Source organism: Pocillopora verrucosa, chromosome 14 (genome assembly GCF_036669915.1).
Source record: "Pocillopora verrucosa isolate sample1 chromosome 14, ASM3666991v2, whole genome shotgun sequence".
NCBI classification, from domain to species: Eukaryota; Metazoa; Cnidaria; class Anthozoa; order Scleractinia; family Pocilloporidae; genus Pocillopora; species Pocillopora verrucosa.
Window position 1 is genome coordinate 18,343,912 of NC_089325.1, and position 17,899 is coordinate 18,361,810.

A 17,899-nucleotide genomic window follows, 5' to 3' on the forward strand; every position below is an offset into this window, starting at 1 on the left:
ACAAGCGATTTCTTGCGGACACGTTCATGAATCGAAATGTGAGCGTCAATGAAAGACACTGTTATTCGTGTTCTCTTAGTTTCTCATGTTTTGCTTTGTTTTCCTTTGATTAATCGAAAGGACACTGTATTCTCACTTTCGAATTACGTGGGTTAATTAAAATTTACTTTAATAGACGTATCATATTTTCACCTGCACAGCGGAAACCATCCCCAGAGAATCCAGGGGAACAGGTGCAGTAAAAAGATCCGTTCCTATTGTTGCACGAAGCACCCCAGCTGCAGTTGTGCGTTGCTGTTTCACATTCGTCAATATCTAAAAAGATGCATTTTTTTAAAAGGACATCAACCATTAATCATCGGCTCCATCCTGACTGAAGGATGTATCTGAGAAAAAGCTGTAATTTTCCTTATTGTTGAAAATATGTAATGCCAAACTTTAGTCTTTACTAAAACTAAAAGCTTCTCCTATAAGTAAATGTGCAAAATTAAAAACACAACAACAATAAAAGGAGTGAATGAAATTTTCAAGGAGTATGGAGTAGGTTAGGAAAAATTAAAGTTCATTTTTGCCATTTGCCGTTTCTGTAAACATCATGCTCATACTCACTATTAATAACTAATTCTTCGTCTGTTCTTCAGAAGTGTTTTAGCCCTTTTAATTTTGTAATCTGCTTTCATAAGAAAGAAAATATTCTATTCTCCCCTTACCCTCGCAGAAAACACCATCTCCAGAGTAACCTTTCAAACATGTACAGTTGAAGGATCCATTGGTATTAATGCAAAGTGCATCAGCATGGCAGTCATCCAAATCGTAGTTACATTCGTCAGTATCTAAAATAACAGATCCATAGATTAAAAACTGAGTATGTTATCGGGTATTTTGGCACAAGTCGAGTACATCAATCCATTACTAAGCGTCTATTCCTAGTCTCACCGACACACTTGTAGCCTGTGCCATGATAACCACGATCGCAGGCACAAGTGAATGATCCTTTTGTGTTGGTGCACGTTGCGTGTTCATCACAGGTATGGATGCTCAGGCTACACTCTTCCACGTCTGGTAAAAGGAAGAAGGATACATATTGGAGAATGGGTGTCAAATGACTCGGTAGAATTGAGATCAATAAAATGAAGTTCCTCTCAGAACTTAGAGAGAGGGTTTATGCTAAAGAAATTCATCTGCTGCTATGCCGTATTATCCTTTTTCGTTTCTTAACTTTGATAACAAGTTTCCAGTTATTGAAAGCTTCAAATTTTAGTGTGTCGTGTTGCAAAGTCAGATACTATAAATTTTCACCCGTTTAATTTTTCCTTCTTTTCATTGTCTTTTAAACAACTGCCTAATAATGTATGGTACACTCATGCCTAATACCATTAATTGGCTTTTACTGACATATCCTACTCGTGCGTAGTTTTGTCCAGAAATCAGTTTTTTTTTGCTCGACCTCATCTAATAATGGTTAATTACTACTGCCTTACAGCGCTGTAAGATCATGAATCAAGGTTTTCCTCAGGTAGAGCATAAAACGGAAAGTGAAAACACACACGCTCATACGAAGAGGGAAATCATAAAAAAATGGGTTCGATCACGAAAATCATTACCTGTGCAATTGACGCCATCGCCGGTATAACCCTCTTGGCAAAGGCAATAAAATGATCCATTTGTGTTGATGCAAATACCATCATCATGGCAGTTATGTATGTCTTCAGTGCATTCGTCGATATCTACGACAGCAAATGTGATACACAACTTAACTATTCCACTGTAAACTTTTAATAATTCCTCATTTCAAATTATTATTATTCCGAGCTGGTCGTGTTATTTCATGCTGAATACTAAAATAAATTCAAGAACATGAATCGATCTTTTAAATGAATTAAGTAGGTCAGGGCGCGAGTGTCCTCACGAAATAGAAAACTGTCCGCTTTAACTATCAACACGATAATTTTTTTTCGTTTTACAGATTTCGTCTTCTTACAGATAACGCACCTTTACACACAACGCCATCTCCAAAATAGCCAACTTTGCAAGTGCACCGGAAGGATCCTTTGGTATTGTTGCAGTGGGCGTTCACGTCGCAGTTATCAGTACTAGTTTCACATTCGTCAATATCTAGAGAAAGTGGTTCAAGTGGTCCAACAATAATTTGAGACATGCCAAATGATGGTTTAAGTTTTATAATTACAAATAACTTTAACAAATCTAAAATGACCCCTTGAGTCTTGAAAAGGTTAAAAAAGCCGAAGTAAATATATACGTCAGCAGATGGAAGCTCACCCAAACACATAACACCATCTCCAGAGTATCCCACGTGACATGTGCAGTAAAATGATCCTTTGGTGTTGGAGCAGTTAGCATCAGCATGGCAATTATGCGCGTAATGTGAGTTGTTGGCCGCCAGATCATGTGGAGAACACTCGTTGATGTCTAAAAAAATGCAAAAAAGCGTTTGATATTCGATGTGTACCGCAATATTGGCAAATCAACGTGAAGAGACTTAAAGACGTAATATATCACATGTTCAATACCTCTATGGTAAACATATTGTAGAAATTCTAATTCTCTTTACTAGATAACGCCGCCGCCTGGATAGTTCAGGTTTAGAGCACCAGACTGCCTTGTGGGAGGATCATCGAGGGTTCAAGCCCCAGACCGCACCAACATTTAGGGTCTTAAATTAAAATAGCTGAGGAGAATGTGTAGCCTTTGTTGTGACATCTGTCAAATGGTTAAACGTTGCAGTCTTCTCGAATAAGGACGGGAAAAAGGAGGGGGAGATCTATTGTATGAAGGATATTACAGTCTGATAAAAATTGAATTTCGAGTTATGAGTTGAAGAGTTTTCAAACTGAAGTTATCCTCATTTTACCTTCGCAAATCACCCCATCTCCAGAATATCCCGTGTGACACGTACAGTAAAATGATCCTTTGGTGTTGGAACAGTTTGCATCAGCATGACAATTGTCGGTTTCTGCGTAGCATTCGTCGATGTCTATTTGAAATAGGAGACTTGTACAAACATATTTGTATAAAATACCATGCTCAGAGGCCATTAAGAGTGGAAGTTCGTTACACTCGTGGCAATTTAAAATCTCTATGGTGCTTGTTCTTCAAAATTCCTGATGACTTGAGGTGCTCAAGCCGTGCTTTATGTGAATTTTGGGGGAAAAAGGTTAGTTAATCCAGTTTATTTCGTTTCGTGACCTCTTCATTGTTTGAATTTGCAAGCCTTTATTATTTGATCTAAGAGAAAAAGGAGCTTTTCGAGACTATTATTATAAAAATGGACTGAAAACAACTAAACAGTCGCTGCAAAATATTCCATTCCAGTCGTCTCACCTTCACACCGAACGCCATCTCCGGTATATCCAATTAAACAGGTACAATGAAATGAGCCTTTTGCATTCGTACAGTTGGAATCATTGTGGCAGTTGTGCACCAAATATTTGTAGATGTCGCTGATTCCATCAGGATCACATTCATTCACGTCTAGAAAGAGAACAATGGAAATCACCCAGAAATCACGTGGACAAATGAAAATGAGGGAATTAAATTTGGCGAGCAGTTCTTTTGAAGTTAACTGAGGACATACCGACGCAAGAGACCCCATTTCCGGAATATCCATTGAGACACGTGCAGTAGAAGGATCCTTTTGTGTTGGTGCAGTTTGAGTCATCATGGCAGTCATTAGCATAATGTGTGTGGTTGACAGACAACATGTCCGAAGAACATTCGTTAATATCTAATGGACAGATAGAGAAGACAGTGAGGAAAAATTTTCAAAAGTGGAAAATATTAAAATTTCGGATCAATATCAGTATCTGGGCAACTGCCCACCTACCCCTCTGTTAACCCAACATTAACCTTAACTTGTTGTCAATCGACTGTTGTTGAGTTAGGGGAGGGGTGGGCGGGCAGTTGCCCAGATACTGATATTGATCCAAAATTTCTATGAAGATCCATGAAAAAAGTACTATCGTGGTTGTAGCATCTGCGTTTTCGTTAGAGGTGTGCTGAGTTTATGTTTCTTTTGGATTCCATACCGAATGCATCGGATCAACCTGTTTCCTCACCGACTGTAAGCGATCGAACAGACCCCATTCGTGTTGTCCTACCTCAGCTGATATCGTACGTGTTCGACTTAACGATTTGAGTCAGAAGATCCACACGACTGTACAGCCTCTATTTGTCAACCAGAAGATCGAACAAGATCTCAAGTTACGAAGAGCGAAACCAGCGGTTGTGAATCAACAGTGGCCTGTTTACAAATTTAAATGTGACCTGTGCAATGCAGGTTATGTTGGTTTTACACGCCGCCATCTGCATCTGCACCAACGTGTTCAAGAACACAGAAACTCGACTTCACCTATTGGCTAGCATTTTCGCGACAAGCATTCTTTGGCCCCAAGGAATCGTACGAAGAATTTTTGTATTTAAAGAGGTGTACGAACAAATTTGACCGCCTAGTTTATGAAATGTGGTTTTATTCAAGAACTGAGACCTGCTTTCAATGTGCAGTCGGACTCAATTCGTACAAGGTTTTTAATTAGGTTTTTAATTTTAATTTTAATTTTTAATTTGGTTATTGTAATTAGCTTGCGATTATTTTTCCTCGTCGTGTCTCACTGTCGTGTCTCACTGTTCAATTTTATTGCCATACCGAATGGTTCGCCTTAAAGGATTTTATCTGATGGTTTACAATTCTTTTCATTTTATGGCAAATGGGAAATCGTTTTGTGGATCAACATCATGACTATGCTCTCTTACCCACACAAGCGACTCCATCTCCAGAATATCCCGTATGGCAAGTACAATAAAATGATCCTTTGGTGTTGCTGCAGTTAGCGTCCGAGTGGCAGTTGTCTCTGGCGGTCAGACACTCTTCAATGTCTTGGAAAAGGAAGGTTGATATGATAAAATATGAAAAGAAGTAAAAAAAACTAGTATCAAATTGTTGATATCAGAGCTGTATTTGTCAAGTGCATGTGATATTACTTAATTACGTGCAAAAGATGAGAAGCACGACAAGTTAGCATCGCATCAAATATCATTTGAACTTACCTAGACTGAAGAAGTGGCATCAAGACTATGTATTAGCTCAAATACACCGTAGTTCAAGATATTCTGATGCATAGTAAGGAGGGAATTGTTACCAGCGTTAGCTATTAGCAATATGGATCAGGATTAGAAGTTTGCGACAGGAAACAGGGCGTTATGTAATTATCCTTAGTTACATCATCAGTTTGGATGAATGCAGCTAAGTAAATTTTCGTTAATTCATTACACTTTCATATCAACTGATTCTCACCAACGCACACGACCCCATCGCCTGAATACCCATTTAAGCATGTGCAGAAAAATGAGCCCTTGGTGTTGGTGCAATTGGCGTCTACGTGACAATTGTGAGAAAGGTTTTTATATTCCTCAGAGATTTCACTTGGGTGACATTCGTTCACATCTGAGGAGATAAAAGGATTAATCAAAGAGTAAGTGAATCATATGTTTAAACCCCCCGAGACAACATAGGTCTCCCTCAATTTAAGCTTCTCTTATACATTTGGAATATAGAATACTTGAATCGTAGAGGAAATGGTGTCAGTTCGATACATTTTCAAATAAACTATATTCATTCTTTGGGCTCGTCGCCCAAGGCACTCGCTCAAAGGAAATAAGCAAAATAGCGGGCGGTTCTGCGAAAAATGGCCGAGATCAGGTAAAGAAAAAATGGAGGCAGCTGCAAACACTGTTTGTCACTTGCCGCTCTTTCCCACATCTCCCCTAGATGAGAGGCTCGAACAGCCCCCCCCCCCCCAAAAAAAAAGAAAAAAAATGACGTGACATGACTGCGGAAGATTAAGGAGGTAAAGAGGGATCATTTGTAACATATTTTGAAAAACTGCAGATCGCTCAAACCTATACCTCATTGATCAGCCTCCACGGCCTTTATACTAACAACGACTAAGAGGAAACATGTTTTCCGACTTGAGGAAACAATGGATTTTATTGGTACCTTCGCAAATCACTCCATCTCCTGAGTATCCCGTATGACAAGTGCAGAAGAAGGATCCCTTTGTGTTGGTACAGTTGGCGTCATTATGACAGTTGTGAGCATAGTAACTGTGGGATGGTGCTAAATCATCTGGGTGGCATTCGTTGATATCTATGGTGTAACAAATATGAATAGGAAACAAGTGTTCTCGAGAAATCTTTAGTCATGTCTATATGTTTTAATAAGCTTCAAAAGAAGCAATGTCGAGAGGTGTGTTGTTTTACCACCTTACCTTCACACGTGACCCCGTCGCCGGAGAAACCAGTTTTGCACGTGCAATAAAATGAGCCCTCGGTATTGGTGCAATTTGCATTCGGATGACAATTGTGAGCAAGACGTTCATATTTATCAGAGATACTATCTGGATAACATTCATCGATATCTGTGTATGGAGAAGAAGACCAAGGCGTCAAAACTCAGCAAACCTGTTTTAAATGAAGTTGCTATTGGGAAAAGATAAAGAAATATCTCACCTTGGCATGTGACTCCATCCCCTGAATACCCTACTAAACAGGTACAGTGGTATGATCCCTTGGTATTAGTACAGTTGGCATCGTCATGACAAATGTTTCCCAAATGTTGATATTCAGATGACAGACTAGAAGGGGAACACTCGTTCACGTCTGTGGAAAAAAATACAATCGCAAGGATCGCAAATCACACACTATACTTACTAGAAATTAATGCATGGGCGTCAATTAATTTGTCCGAAGCTACAGGAAAAAAAGCAGGTTCCGCCATACAGACGTAGTATTCTTTAGTTACCTTGACAAATAACTCCATCTCCAGAGTATCCCTCATGACATGTGCAGTAGAATGATCCCTTTGTGTTGGAGCAAATGGCATCGACATGGCAGTTGTGGGCAAGATCTTTATACTGATCAGAAATACTACCAGGAGAGCATTCGTCTATGTCTGAAAAAAATATCATAAAAAAGAGCATCTAAATTCTGATCATACATGTTATGAAGAACGTAAATGCTCACATTCTAAGAAAGTGAGATTCTCGATATCTGTTTCATTTCAGCCTTTTTGAATTTTTATTAATGAGGATATTGATATAACATCAAACGAAATAAAAAAGTATACTTCTCGTAATTTTTTTTATGTAAGCGTACTCTTAATTTCTTTTGTGTTTCAATCAATGTATTTGTAAACAGGTTTTCTATTACCACATAATTTTTTTTGTCTCTCTTTCATAATGCATGAATTCAAATATTCAAACCAATAAAATAAGTGAAAATATTCGAAGCGGCGGTTATGGATGGTAACGTCCCTTAAGATAATACTTGGTCAATGCTATCGTTAGTCATAAAACAAACGTTTCCATACATACCAACGCAACCGACCCCATCTCCCGAGTAACCAGTCAGACATGTGCAGTAGAATGAACCCTTTGTGTTCGAGCAGTTGGAATCAGCATGACAGTTATGGGTCCCAATGACACATTCGTTCAGATCTACAACATTAACATTAACAACGACTGTTCAAACATATGACTTTCATATATTCACAGTCGTCTATTCACCGCCTCACGGGTTTATTTGGAACCAACATAATGACCAGCTCCCAGTTGGCTTGTTAGCTCAATTGGTAGAGCACTGTACTAGTATCGCAGAGGTCATGGGTTCAAATTCCGTACAAGCCTGAATTTTTTCAGGCCTTATTTTCACTACTGCTCAACTAGTGTTCAATACTGCGAAGATCACTTTCATATTCACGTCTTTATCCGCAGTTCAAATATATGACTTTCATATATTCACAGTCGTTTATTTTCCATTCAGAAGCTTTTTAAAAGGTTAGAATGGATAGCAATCTTGTTTCGTATTAAGGTCACTGAATAACACAGAGCAAACTATTGTTTCGTATCAATTAATAGTTAATGGTTTCAAGTAATAACAGACCTTCACAAAGCGAGATTAAGATACCTGAGCAAATAACTCCATCCCCCGAGTACCCTTCATGGCACGAGCAGTAGAATGAACCTTTGGTATTCGTACAGTTGGCATCAGCGTGGCAGTTGTCAGTATCTTTGTTACATTCTTCGATGTCTGCAACAAAACAAAGTTAAGAAAGGGGATACCTAAGGGGGCATTTGGTAACAAAATAAACCAGGAAAGAAGCTAGATTAAATTCACCTCCTAATTGAGTCATAATGAACAGTTAAATTATTTTAGGGTTATAGACCAGGAGTTAGTCGCAGATAAGTTGTTAGATTAGGAATGCATGAATCATGAGTTGACATTTACCATTTGATTGTTATATTTACATACCGACACAGTAGACACCGTTCCCTGAATATCCTGTATGACAAGTGCAATAGAAGGACCCCTTGGTATTAGTGCAGTTGGCGTCGTCATGGCAATTGTGTGCAAAATCCTCATATTGAGATGATAGTTGCAATGGATAACATTCATCTATATCTGGAAAGAGAGAACCATGAGAGCTTTTAGTCAGATAAAACCTTTTTGAAAAATTTGTTCCCTATGGATTGAGGTTGGTTACACGCTGATTATGTCTAGTAGTTTTCCACAAGTTAGAGCCCAGCTGAAAGTCGTAGGTGTAAATACAGATGGAAAACTGGAACAGCGATGACTGCAAATTTGTCTTTACATTACTTTCAGAAGAGTTTAAGAAAAGAGTGCAACGTTTCCATCTCTTCCTCTTTCGCGTCATAAATCTTCAAATGAACGAATTCGGAAATCAATATTTTCTCATTAGCAAAAGAAAAGAAAGCATAAGGTATGTAGTTACCAACACAAATGACTCCACCTCCAGAGTAGCCATGGTGACAGGTGCAGTAGAACGATCCCTTAGTATTAGTGCAGTTAGCATCATCATGGCAGTTGTGGGAATACTGCTGGACATGATTGCTTGACAGGGTATCTAGCTGACACTCGCTGATATCTTATTAAAGGACAACAACAGCATCAACAATAAATAGAGCCTTTTTGAGGGGTGACTCTTTTCTCTCTTTCGATAGCATGATAAAAAGACTAATTTTCAAAATTATTGTTTCACTCAGCCAAGATCCTACTTACCAACGCAAGTAACTCCATTTCCTGAGTATCCCGCATGACAAGTGCAATAAAATGAACCTTTTGTGTTGGTGCAGTTGGCATCCACATGGCAATTATGTGTTCCAGATGTGCATTCATCGATATCTGAAAATGAATTGTGGTTTCCTTATATAGTGTTTCAGTTTCCCCCAGGACTTAAATTGAAGCCAATAAATCACTATTACCTTTGCAGTCTTTTCCACTTCCATAGTAACCCTCTTGACAGCCACAGTTGTATGAGCCCTTAGTGTTTGTACAGTTAGCATCACCATGACATTGGTTGGCCAAATGTTGATAATCAGATGACAGTCCAGATGGGTCGCATTCATCAATATCTGTGTGTGATAAAGAGAGCGAGACTGTCACTTAAATAAAAATGCCTACGAATAACGGTTTCAGCAACATTACCATACCATTACAGGTGGTACCATCTCCGGAATATCCCGAATGACACGTGCAGTGAAATGACCCTTTGGTGTTGGAGCAATTTGCATCATTGTGGCAGTTATCTGTTTGAATAGCACACTCCTGTATGTCTGTAATGAGAAGATACATTTTTGAGAAAGGAGCGGTTTCTTTTCTTCCCCCCTCCCTTTAACCAATCGATGTTTTTTTTTTTAAGTAAGCAACGTAAACCGTAGGACCTGAAAAACATTGAATGATAAACGGTCCAAGGACCACAATCTACGGCCTAAAAGGAAACTCAAGCAAGGTAGGAGGGGAAGGGGGAGGGGGAAAACTGAGTCAGCCATGTTATCTATTGGTAAAGTGATAGTATCAATACGTGTAAATTTACCAATGCATGTAACTCCGTCTCCAGAATACCCTGTGTGACATGTGCAGTAGAACGATCCTCTGGTATTGGAGCAGTTTGCATCAACGTGACAATTATGCACAAGATGTTTATATTCTTGAGAAATCTGACCGGGTGAACACTCATCAACATCTGCAGAAAGGGTGCGATCAAATATTAGCAGCCCTTATCTCGAAGCTCGTGTATTACATCATATAACAATTTAAATCATAATTTGAATAATTGAGTTATACACACCATCACACGTGACACCGTCTCCAGAATACCCATGGTGACAGGTACAGTAAAAAGATCCTTTGGTGTTGGTGCAATTGGCCTCAGTGTGACAGTTGTCCGTGTCTGTAGTACATTCCTCAATATCTTTTGCAATGACAGATAATTTATTAAACGGCTGAGTGAGGTCCATTCTAGGCATTTACTTTTAAGGTGGGAATGTAAGCGAAATGCAAGTCACGTCTTGCGTGCTTTTATCTATACTTTTCAAGGGGCAACGTTTGAGTTGTTTTCTATGATTATTAGTTATAGCCGACCTACGGAGAGAACCAAAACAATTTTAAAGGTCGCTAGTTAGTTATTTTCCCAATATTTGAATGTAGACGCTGTCAGTAGAATATGAAGCTTATATTAAAAAGAGTTGACCAGAGTAAACGTTAAATGTATGGAACTTATGATTAGGCGTATGAAACTTTTAAGTTTAATAAATTAAATGGATCAGGAGTCGATGCGTTATTAGGGTAAATATATTCTATGTTATAACATCGTTTTCCACTGTCAGAACTTACCGATACAATTTACTCCATTACCAGAATAACCATTGACACAGGTGCAGTAGAAGGATCCCTTTGTGTTGGTGCAGTTGGCATCAGCATGGCAGTTATGGGCGAGATGGCCATATTCCTCAGATATTTCATTCGGAAAGCATTCATTGACATCTAAAAGACGCAAACTCATTAGAAAGATAATTTTAATATTTGATTAGTAAACAACTCGCACTGGAAGAGGAAATTACAAACGGTGACATCCACTGCATATTTCATACCTTGGCATGTGACTCCATCCCCGGAATATCCATGATGACAAGTGCAATAGAAAGAACCTTTAGTGTTGGTACAATTAGCATCAGCATGGCAGTTGTGGGAATACTCCTCCACGTGTTGTTGATCCAAACTATTCATGTGACATTCATTGATATCTAAGTGAAAATGGATGTTATTGAAATCGATATCGCCAACACAACTGACCAGGCTCATTCAAGTTTAAGTTAGTATTTATGTCTAGCATAAAAACACCGAAGCGAAGGCATGCAATACCTTCTTAACCGTTCTTGTTTGTGATGGTAGAGGACATGTTGAAACTTAGATATGCCACAACTTGACGATCTTACAGCTACTTTATTGGTAGTGGTCAGAAGACATATTTGATACCTTCACACAATACTCCATCTCCAGAGTATCCCTTTAGACATATGCAATAAAATGATCCTTTCGTGTTCGTGCAGTTGGCATCAGAATGACAGTTGTGTGTTCCAGTGGAACACTCGTCCATATCTACGTCAAAGAGAAAGATTAATATATCCCTCTCTTGTGCGAGAGGGAGAATAAGATAGCCAATGTTGGTTGGGGTAGACGAATGGTAGGAGAGAAACAAAATTCACTAATTGGAACGCAAAGCGGTCCCTGCTCCAGTTATGATAAAAATGCCATCAGATAGTTAATGGGTTACAACATGCCGATATACTTTCTCCAGATTTCGCCGGTTATTTATAGGACAATTTTCTGGCCAGATTCATTATTGACCTTGACAAGAGATACCGTCTCCAGAGTATCCAGTGAGACATGTGCAGTAGTACGATCCTTTTGTGTTTGAACAGTTAGCATCAGTGTGGCAGATGTGTGCAAGGTCCTGGTACTTTGACGACAACGCAGTTGGATTGCATTCATCAATATCTGGCAATGAAAAACAATCAAACTTAACGAGGCAAAGAATTTTTCCAACAAGTTTGAACACGAAGCATGGCTAATGTTCTTACTGGGAGTTCCCGTACATTAACGTGTTTGTCGGCTATTTGAGTGTTATAACCAATTTGAGAAAGACAAACTCGAATTTATGTTTTGTCATTTACTTCGCACTGATATGAAATGTAAATTTGACCTCTGCTATATTTCGAGGACTTTATTCTGTTCTACATTCCTTTCTAAAAATGACTGAGAACGTAAAAAAACTTACCGAAACACGTGACTCCATCACCAGAATACCCCAAATGACAGGTGCAAAAGAAGGAACCCTCAGTGTTGGAACAATTGGCGTCATCATGACAGTTGTTTTCAAGGTGACGATAATCATCAGATATCTGTTCGGGGAAACACTCGTCCACATCTGAAAGAAAAGAATTGAAAATTGAATAATATTCCAATATCGATAACCTACTCATAATCCATCACATATCTCACGTGACCTTGTATGCCCCATCTGAAATTCAATTTTGAAATAGGCTTAAAACGACCTCTAGGTCTGTCTGTGTACATTACTTGATCTTCGAAGCTCGCCTCGCAGTAAAGAGAGGCTTAAGATTGAAAGTCACCCCATTAAAAGGCGACGGTAGGGTTCACAAGTAATTATATGGACTTCCGCTTGGTATCCAGGCAATGGTAAAGTTCCTTTTTAGTCATTTTTCATTACTTGTTTTTCACCTCTAGATTAAAAGATGTTTCTCTTTACCAACACAGCTGACTCCCTCTCCAGAATATCCCATATGACAAGTACAGTAAAAAGAGCCCTGAGTGTTTGTACAGTTGGCATCAGCATGGCAGTTATGAATATTCGAGGAGCATTCTTCAATATCTAATAAAAGCCAAAATTTAAGTTAATGTGTTAGTCAAGTTTGGTAACATTGAAATACCAATGTATCCCATTGACCGTTTTATCTCAGCACGTAGGTCACAAGGCGGTGATTGTTTTATAGTAACTTCGCGAAAATTTCAAAAACGATGGAATGATAAATTCTTGTTAGACTAATGGCCTACCTTCGCAGGTGATTCCATCTCCGGAGTAACCATGGTTACAAGTACAGAAAAAGGATCCTTTAGTATTTGTGCAGTTGGCATCATCATGGCAGTTGTCCGTGTCAGTGGTACATTCCTCAATATCTAAGAAAACGTTTTTGCTATCTTTCTGGGTTGTCATATGATTGATTCAGATATCTTTATTACTTCTCCTTTTAATGAGTTTATTCTAGTGAAAGATTTTGTAAGGTTAAAATGTATTGAATACAACCCAACAAGTATATGGTAACTGGTTTTCAGATTCCGAAAAGCGGCCTGGTGAATTTGTTTTTGCATCTGTCGTTTTACAATGTTTTTTTGGTTCGAAATCTGATTGCTGTAAGCCAGTTGCAGAGTAAGGACTTCTGGAAACCAGTCGGAAAGGTGAAAGAATGCGAATTGCTATGATTGCGAAATGCATAATGCAAAAAATTTAGTACGTAAAGTTACAAATGGATCAGGAGTTTTTTTTATCGAAAACGACTAAGGACTTCCTCTGGATGAACTAAGAATTACCTAAACACGTGACTCCATCTCCAGAATACCCAATAAGACACGTGCAGTAGAATGATCCTTTCGTGTTGGTACAGTTAGCATCAGCATGGCAGTTGTGGGAAAATTTATCCTCATGTTCTAAAGCCAAACCGTCCACATGACATTCGTCGATATCTAAGTAAAATTCCGGGTGTAAAGTCAAAGAAGTTACCATTCACTGCGTGAATAACCAAAAAAAAATAGTAATTTAAGTCTATGCTCGCTGGACATCAAGTAGTTTTCCTATATCTAAATTACAAGTTTTATTTAATCTTTACTATCCTTCTTGAACACAATATACCTCCCCTACTTTAAGCAAGGAAACGATTTGAGGAGAAGCACACTCACACTCACAATCGACAAAGCCAGTTACCTACCTGCACAAATTACACCGTCTCCTGAGTAGCCGTGATGGCAGGTGCAGTAAAATGAACCTTTGGTATTTGTGCAGTTTGCATCGTCGTGACAATTGTGGGCATATTGGTTGATGTGATGTGATACAAGCCTGTCGATCTGACATTCGCCAATATCTGTAATTGAAAAAGTAAATACTACGTAAAAAAAATTGTGCGTTTATCATAGTGAGCATCACGGAGTACACCCGAAATGAACCACAAAATTATTGCCATAAATAGTGTCCTTGACATAACAATGTTAAGATTCTTCTATGCAGATCTCTTCTAGCAAATAGTCGAAAACTAACTCGCATTATTTTATGCAAACATCTCTGGAAAGGCTACTATTGTTCATACATACCCAAACAGCTGACTCCGTCTCCTGAGTATCCCGTATGGCATGTGCAGTAGAATGATCCTTTAGTATTGGTGCAGTTTGCATCTGCATGACAGTTATGCGTCTCCAAAGCGCATTCATCAATATCTAAGACAGAAAAAATTGGTATCGTATCTTGCTGTGGTTGACGTGTGTGTACGTAATCAGAAGTTTGGATGCCCTCATAAGGCTGGGGTTGCTCTCGGCTGCACGTTTCTCGTGCTCTACTAACTGACGCACGCGCGAATTGTTCAATAGTTCCTGGTATTAGGGTCCTAATCTGGTATCGATTTCTTCCGTGCATGTTCCACATATCGTTCCTAAATGATAATATTTCTTTTTGATAAATATCTGCTATATTCAACTGATTGAATAATCCATTTGTGGCAGTCCAATTCGGTTCGTAAGCACATTGTCCGCATTTAAATTAAGTATCGCACGAATGATTAATCAGCTCTGGATAAGATAGAATTAAATATGGCAGTAGCGAAGACAGAAATTGTGTGTGACGTTCGAGAATAAGTAAAACTTCTGCTCGTTGAGGTCTGGAAAGAAGATAAGGCGTAAACTGTGTTGAAACCGTTCATAGCATTAATTCTGAAGACCACAAAGGTGTTTCGGGGAAAGACTGCTGGCATTTCATCGAAATTCAGCGCAGCTGTCCGGCGCAAAAGAGATACATGATTGACTACCAAATGATCATATGATCGTAACAAGCCATAGGGATTCCTCGGAACTCTATTGTCTGTTCTCTACTTGTACATTTGATGGACAGTTCGGTTCCCCTGGGTATTCGCAACTGCAGGCAATTTTGAGTAAATTTGCATTTGTAAGGCCTAACCGCAACCAATTAGAGTCCATCGAGAACCCAAATGGGAGCTCTAGTGCGACATATGTAACTTACCCCATTAAGTAAGTGGATGCCCTTCAAACAAAAGCCACTCTGCGCTATGGTAACGTTTCGAACGAGTGAATCCGATAACTGCGAAAACAATACCTGTGCAGTTCTCTCCTGATCCAGAGTATCCGTTTAAACATGTGCAGTAGTAAGATCCTTTTGTGTTTGTGCAGTTCGCATCATCGTGACAAATGTGAGCCAAGTCTTGGTATTCGGATGACAATCTTAATGGGTAGCACTCGTCAATATCTTTTTATAGAAAGGAAGAAAAAATATCATTTGACACTGTAAAAATGTTCACACTTGCAATTGCATTTTTTGGAATTACAAAATTATTTCAGAATTTGCGTAGAACACTTAAATGCCCTAGGAGTACGTGAGGTAAGCGTTAAGGGGCACTTCTCTCTAAAACAGTGCAGAATCGGATCAGAGGTAAATATCAAAATCAAAAGGGATACCTTCACACGCGACTCCATCCCCAGAATATCCTGTCTGACATGTGCAAAAGAATGATCCTTTCGTATTGGAACAGTTTGCGTCGGCGTGGCAGTTGTGTTTAAGATGGATGTAGTCATTAGAAATAAGTTCAAGAGAACACTCGTCCACATCTGAAATATAATAATAACATGCTGGGTACAACAACAAGTATTAAGTTTCTGAAAGAGGAACTATGTTTGTGAAATATGTCCTATACAGTATATATTTTAATCAAATTTCTTCGTAGAGAAGTCGAGTGAAAATGAAATCAGAGTGTAATGTGACGCGGCTGCTTCGAAATGAACCAAACGTTTTGGACAACAGTACACTGTTTGTTTGGAATTTGTCACGTATTTACAGACGTAATTCGACGTGGTCGGAGTAATCGAGGGTTTAAATAAATAGAGAATTGCCTGACGGGAAACAAAAATTGCTTCGAGTAAGCGGGAGGTTCTAGTGATCGAGGGTTCGAGTTACCGAGGGTAAAATTGTAATAAATGTATGAAGAAAATCCAGGGGAAATCGATTTTGGTTCGAGTCAGCGCGAGGTTCGCTCAGAACTCGACTGTAGTTGCTTTCTCAAACAAAACACGGTTTTAGAGAAAAGTATACTTTACCAGCGCAACTGACTCCTTCACCAGAGTATCCCGTACGGCACGTGCAGTAGAATGATCCTTTTGTGTTGGTGCAGTTGGCATCTGCATGACAGTTATGAATGTTTGAGGTGCACTCCTCGACATCTGATAAACACAAATTTTAAATATTTTTAATTTAAGTATCAAGAATTGCAGTTAATTTTCAAACCTTAACATTCTTAAACGTTTAAAAGATGTTAAAGCACATTACCATTACAGAATACTCCATCTCCATCGTATCCCGTATGGCATGTACAATAAAATGATCCTTTTGTATTAGTGCAATTTGCATCCACGTGACAGTTATCTATTTCTGTTGCACACTCCTCAATATCTGAAATGAAAGTTAATACATGTTGAATCCGCTGCTCCACTGGCAATCGTTACAGATAAGTAATTAAATTATTCGAATAATGATAGTTTATTTCGAGAAATTCCGGTTCGGCCATCAACTAAAGCGGTCCAAAAAATAATTGACCCAATTTCAAACCCAACACCAAAAGAAGAAGTTTAACATACTTACTTTCATGTTTCTTCAAAAGCTTTAATAAAACACTGACAGTTATTAATTCATCGCCACTAATTCAGCTTATGGATCAGGAGTTTTCTAGTCTTAGGGATACTAGAATTATCGTATTTATGTTTAACACTAGTAAAATCGTGACAACGAAGTTAATATAAAATAAATGAGCCATTGTACCTCTGGTATACATCTAGTTGCATGATGCCTTTCCTTTACTGGAATTACCTACCTACACAAGTTACTCCATTACCAGAGTAACCATTAAGACATGTGCAGTAGAAGGATCCTTTTGTGTTCGTACAGTTGGCATCAGTATGGCAGTTGTGGGAATATTCATGTAAGTGTTCTTCAGCCAAATTGTTAACATGACATTCATTGATTTCTAGATAGGATGCATTTAAAATAAAAAGAAATATCATTTATCAGATATCAGACTTGCAATCATCTGCGGCGTCAAAGGGAACAAGACAAAGTAATCGCGTCTTAAAACGAACCAAAGTAAAGAGAGGTGTTGCGCTTTGTTCTTCCTTTACGCTCTGACGTCCTTGAACAGATTTCTTTACGTACCTGTGCAGATGACACCATCTCCGGAGTAACCTGTATGACATGTGCAATAAAACGATCCCTTGGTGTTTGTGCAGTTGGCGTCTTCGTGACAATTATGGGCATAACTGATGTGATGAGGCGCCAAGGTTTTGTCCTCGCACTCAGAAATATCTGGAGGAAAAATAGAATCTTTAGAAAGCCAGTTAAAGGATGTTATGACAGTTGGATGTGGAATAGTGAAGAAAATACTATCATAAGAAAGTCTTACTAAAAGAATGAAGCTTCTTTGAGAAGTTGAAAAAGTTAACGTACCAATGCATGAGACTCCATCACCAGAATATCCTGTATGGCAAGTGCAAAAGAAAGATCCCTTGGTGTTGGTGCAGTTGGCGTCGACGTGACAGTTGTGCGCTCCAGTTGAGCATTCGTCGATATCTTAATATAATCGTAATGAAAGTCGCAAAATAAGAGGGCATATCATCACAATCTAACCTAAGCGCTTAAAAATCCTTTAGCCCCAGAGGGAAACGATTAGAATTATCAATAAGC

At 38.7% G+C, this 17,899-nt stretch overlaps 1 protein-coding gene across 1 annotated transcript in view; it reads right to left on the reverse strand.

The window, feature by feature from the left end:
• Positions 1-17,899, reverse strand: part of LOC131787683 (fibrillin-2) — a 42,488-nt gene that overhangs the window by 11,401 nt on the left and 13,188 nt on the right. The window contains exons 16-56 of the mRNA XM_066161340.1: positions 17,663-17,785; positions 17,372-17,521; positions 17,034-17,186; positions 16,493-16,615; positions 16,264-16,386; positions 15,628-15,777; positions 15,269-15,418; positions 14,257-14,379; positions 13,878-14,030; positions 13,483-13,635; positions 12,949-13,071; positions 12,644-12,766; positions 12,152-12,301; positions 11,722-11,871; positions 11,350-11,472; positions 10,965-11,117; positions 10,708-10,857; positions 10,163-10,285; positions 9,908-10,057; positions 9,525-9,647; positions 9,297-9,446; positions 9,094-9,216; positions 8,807-8,959; positions 8,326-8,475; positions 7,981-8,103; positions 7,389-7,511; positions 6,818-6,967; positions 6,526-6,675; positions 6,285-6,434; positions 6,014-6,163; positions 5,312-5,461; positions 4,771-4,893; positions 3,596-3,745; positions 3,343-3,492; positions 2,873-2,995; positions 2,281-2,430; positions 1,993-2,115; positions 1,605-1,727; positions 937-1,059; positions 711-833; positions 193-315 (exon numbers count right to left, since the gene is read on the reverse strand). Of these exons, the coding sequence (XP_066017437.1) occupies positions 193-315; positions 711-833; positions 937-1,059; positions 1,605-1,727; positions 1,993-2,115; positions 2,281-2,430; positions 2,873-2,995; positions 3,343-3,492; positions 3,596-3,745; positions 4,771-4,893; positions 5,312-5,461; positions 6,014-6,163; positions 6,285-6,434; positions 6,526-6,675; positions 6,818-6,967; positions 7,389-7,511; positions 7,981-8,103; positions 8,326-8,475; positions 8,807-8,959; positions 9,094-9,216; positions 9,297-9,446; positions 9,525-9,647; positions 9,908-10,057; positions 10,163-10,285; positions 10,708-10,857; positions 10,965-11,117; positions 11,350-11,472; positions 11,722-11,871; positions 12,152-12,301; positions 12,644-12,766; positions 12,949-13,071; positions 13,483-13,635; positions 13,878-14,030; positions 14,257-14,379; positions 15,269-15,418; positions 15,628-15,777; positions 16,264-16,386; positions 16,493-16,615; positions 17,034-17,186; positions 17,372-17,521; positions 17,663-17,785 (5,652 nt within the window). The remainder of the gene's footprint in view (positions 1-192; positions 316-710; positions 834-936; positions 1,060-1,604; positions 1,728-1,992; positions 2,116-2,280; positions 2,431-2,872; positions 2,996-3,342; positions 3,493-3,595; positions 3,746-4,770; positions 4,894-5,311; positions 5,462-6,013; positions 6,164-6,284; positions 6,435-6,525; positions 6,676-6,817; positions 6,968-7,388; positions 7,512-7,980; positions 8,104-8,325; positions 8,476-8,806; positions 8,960-9,093; positions 9,217-9,296; positions 9,447-9,524; positions 9,648-9,907; positions 10,058-10,162; positions 10,286-10,707; positions 10,858-10,964; positions 11,118-11,349; positions 11,473-11,721; positions 11,872-12,151; positions 12,302-12,643; positions 12,767-12,948; positions 13,072-13,482; positions 13,636-13,877; positions 14,031-14,256; positions 14,380-15,268; positions 15,419-15,627; positions 15,778-16,263; positions 16,387-16,492; positions 16,616-17,033; positions 17,187-17,371; positions 17,522-17,662; positions 17,786-17,899) is intronic.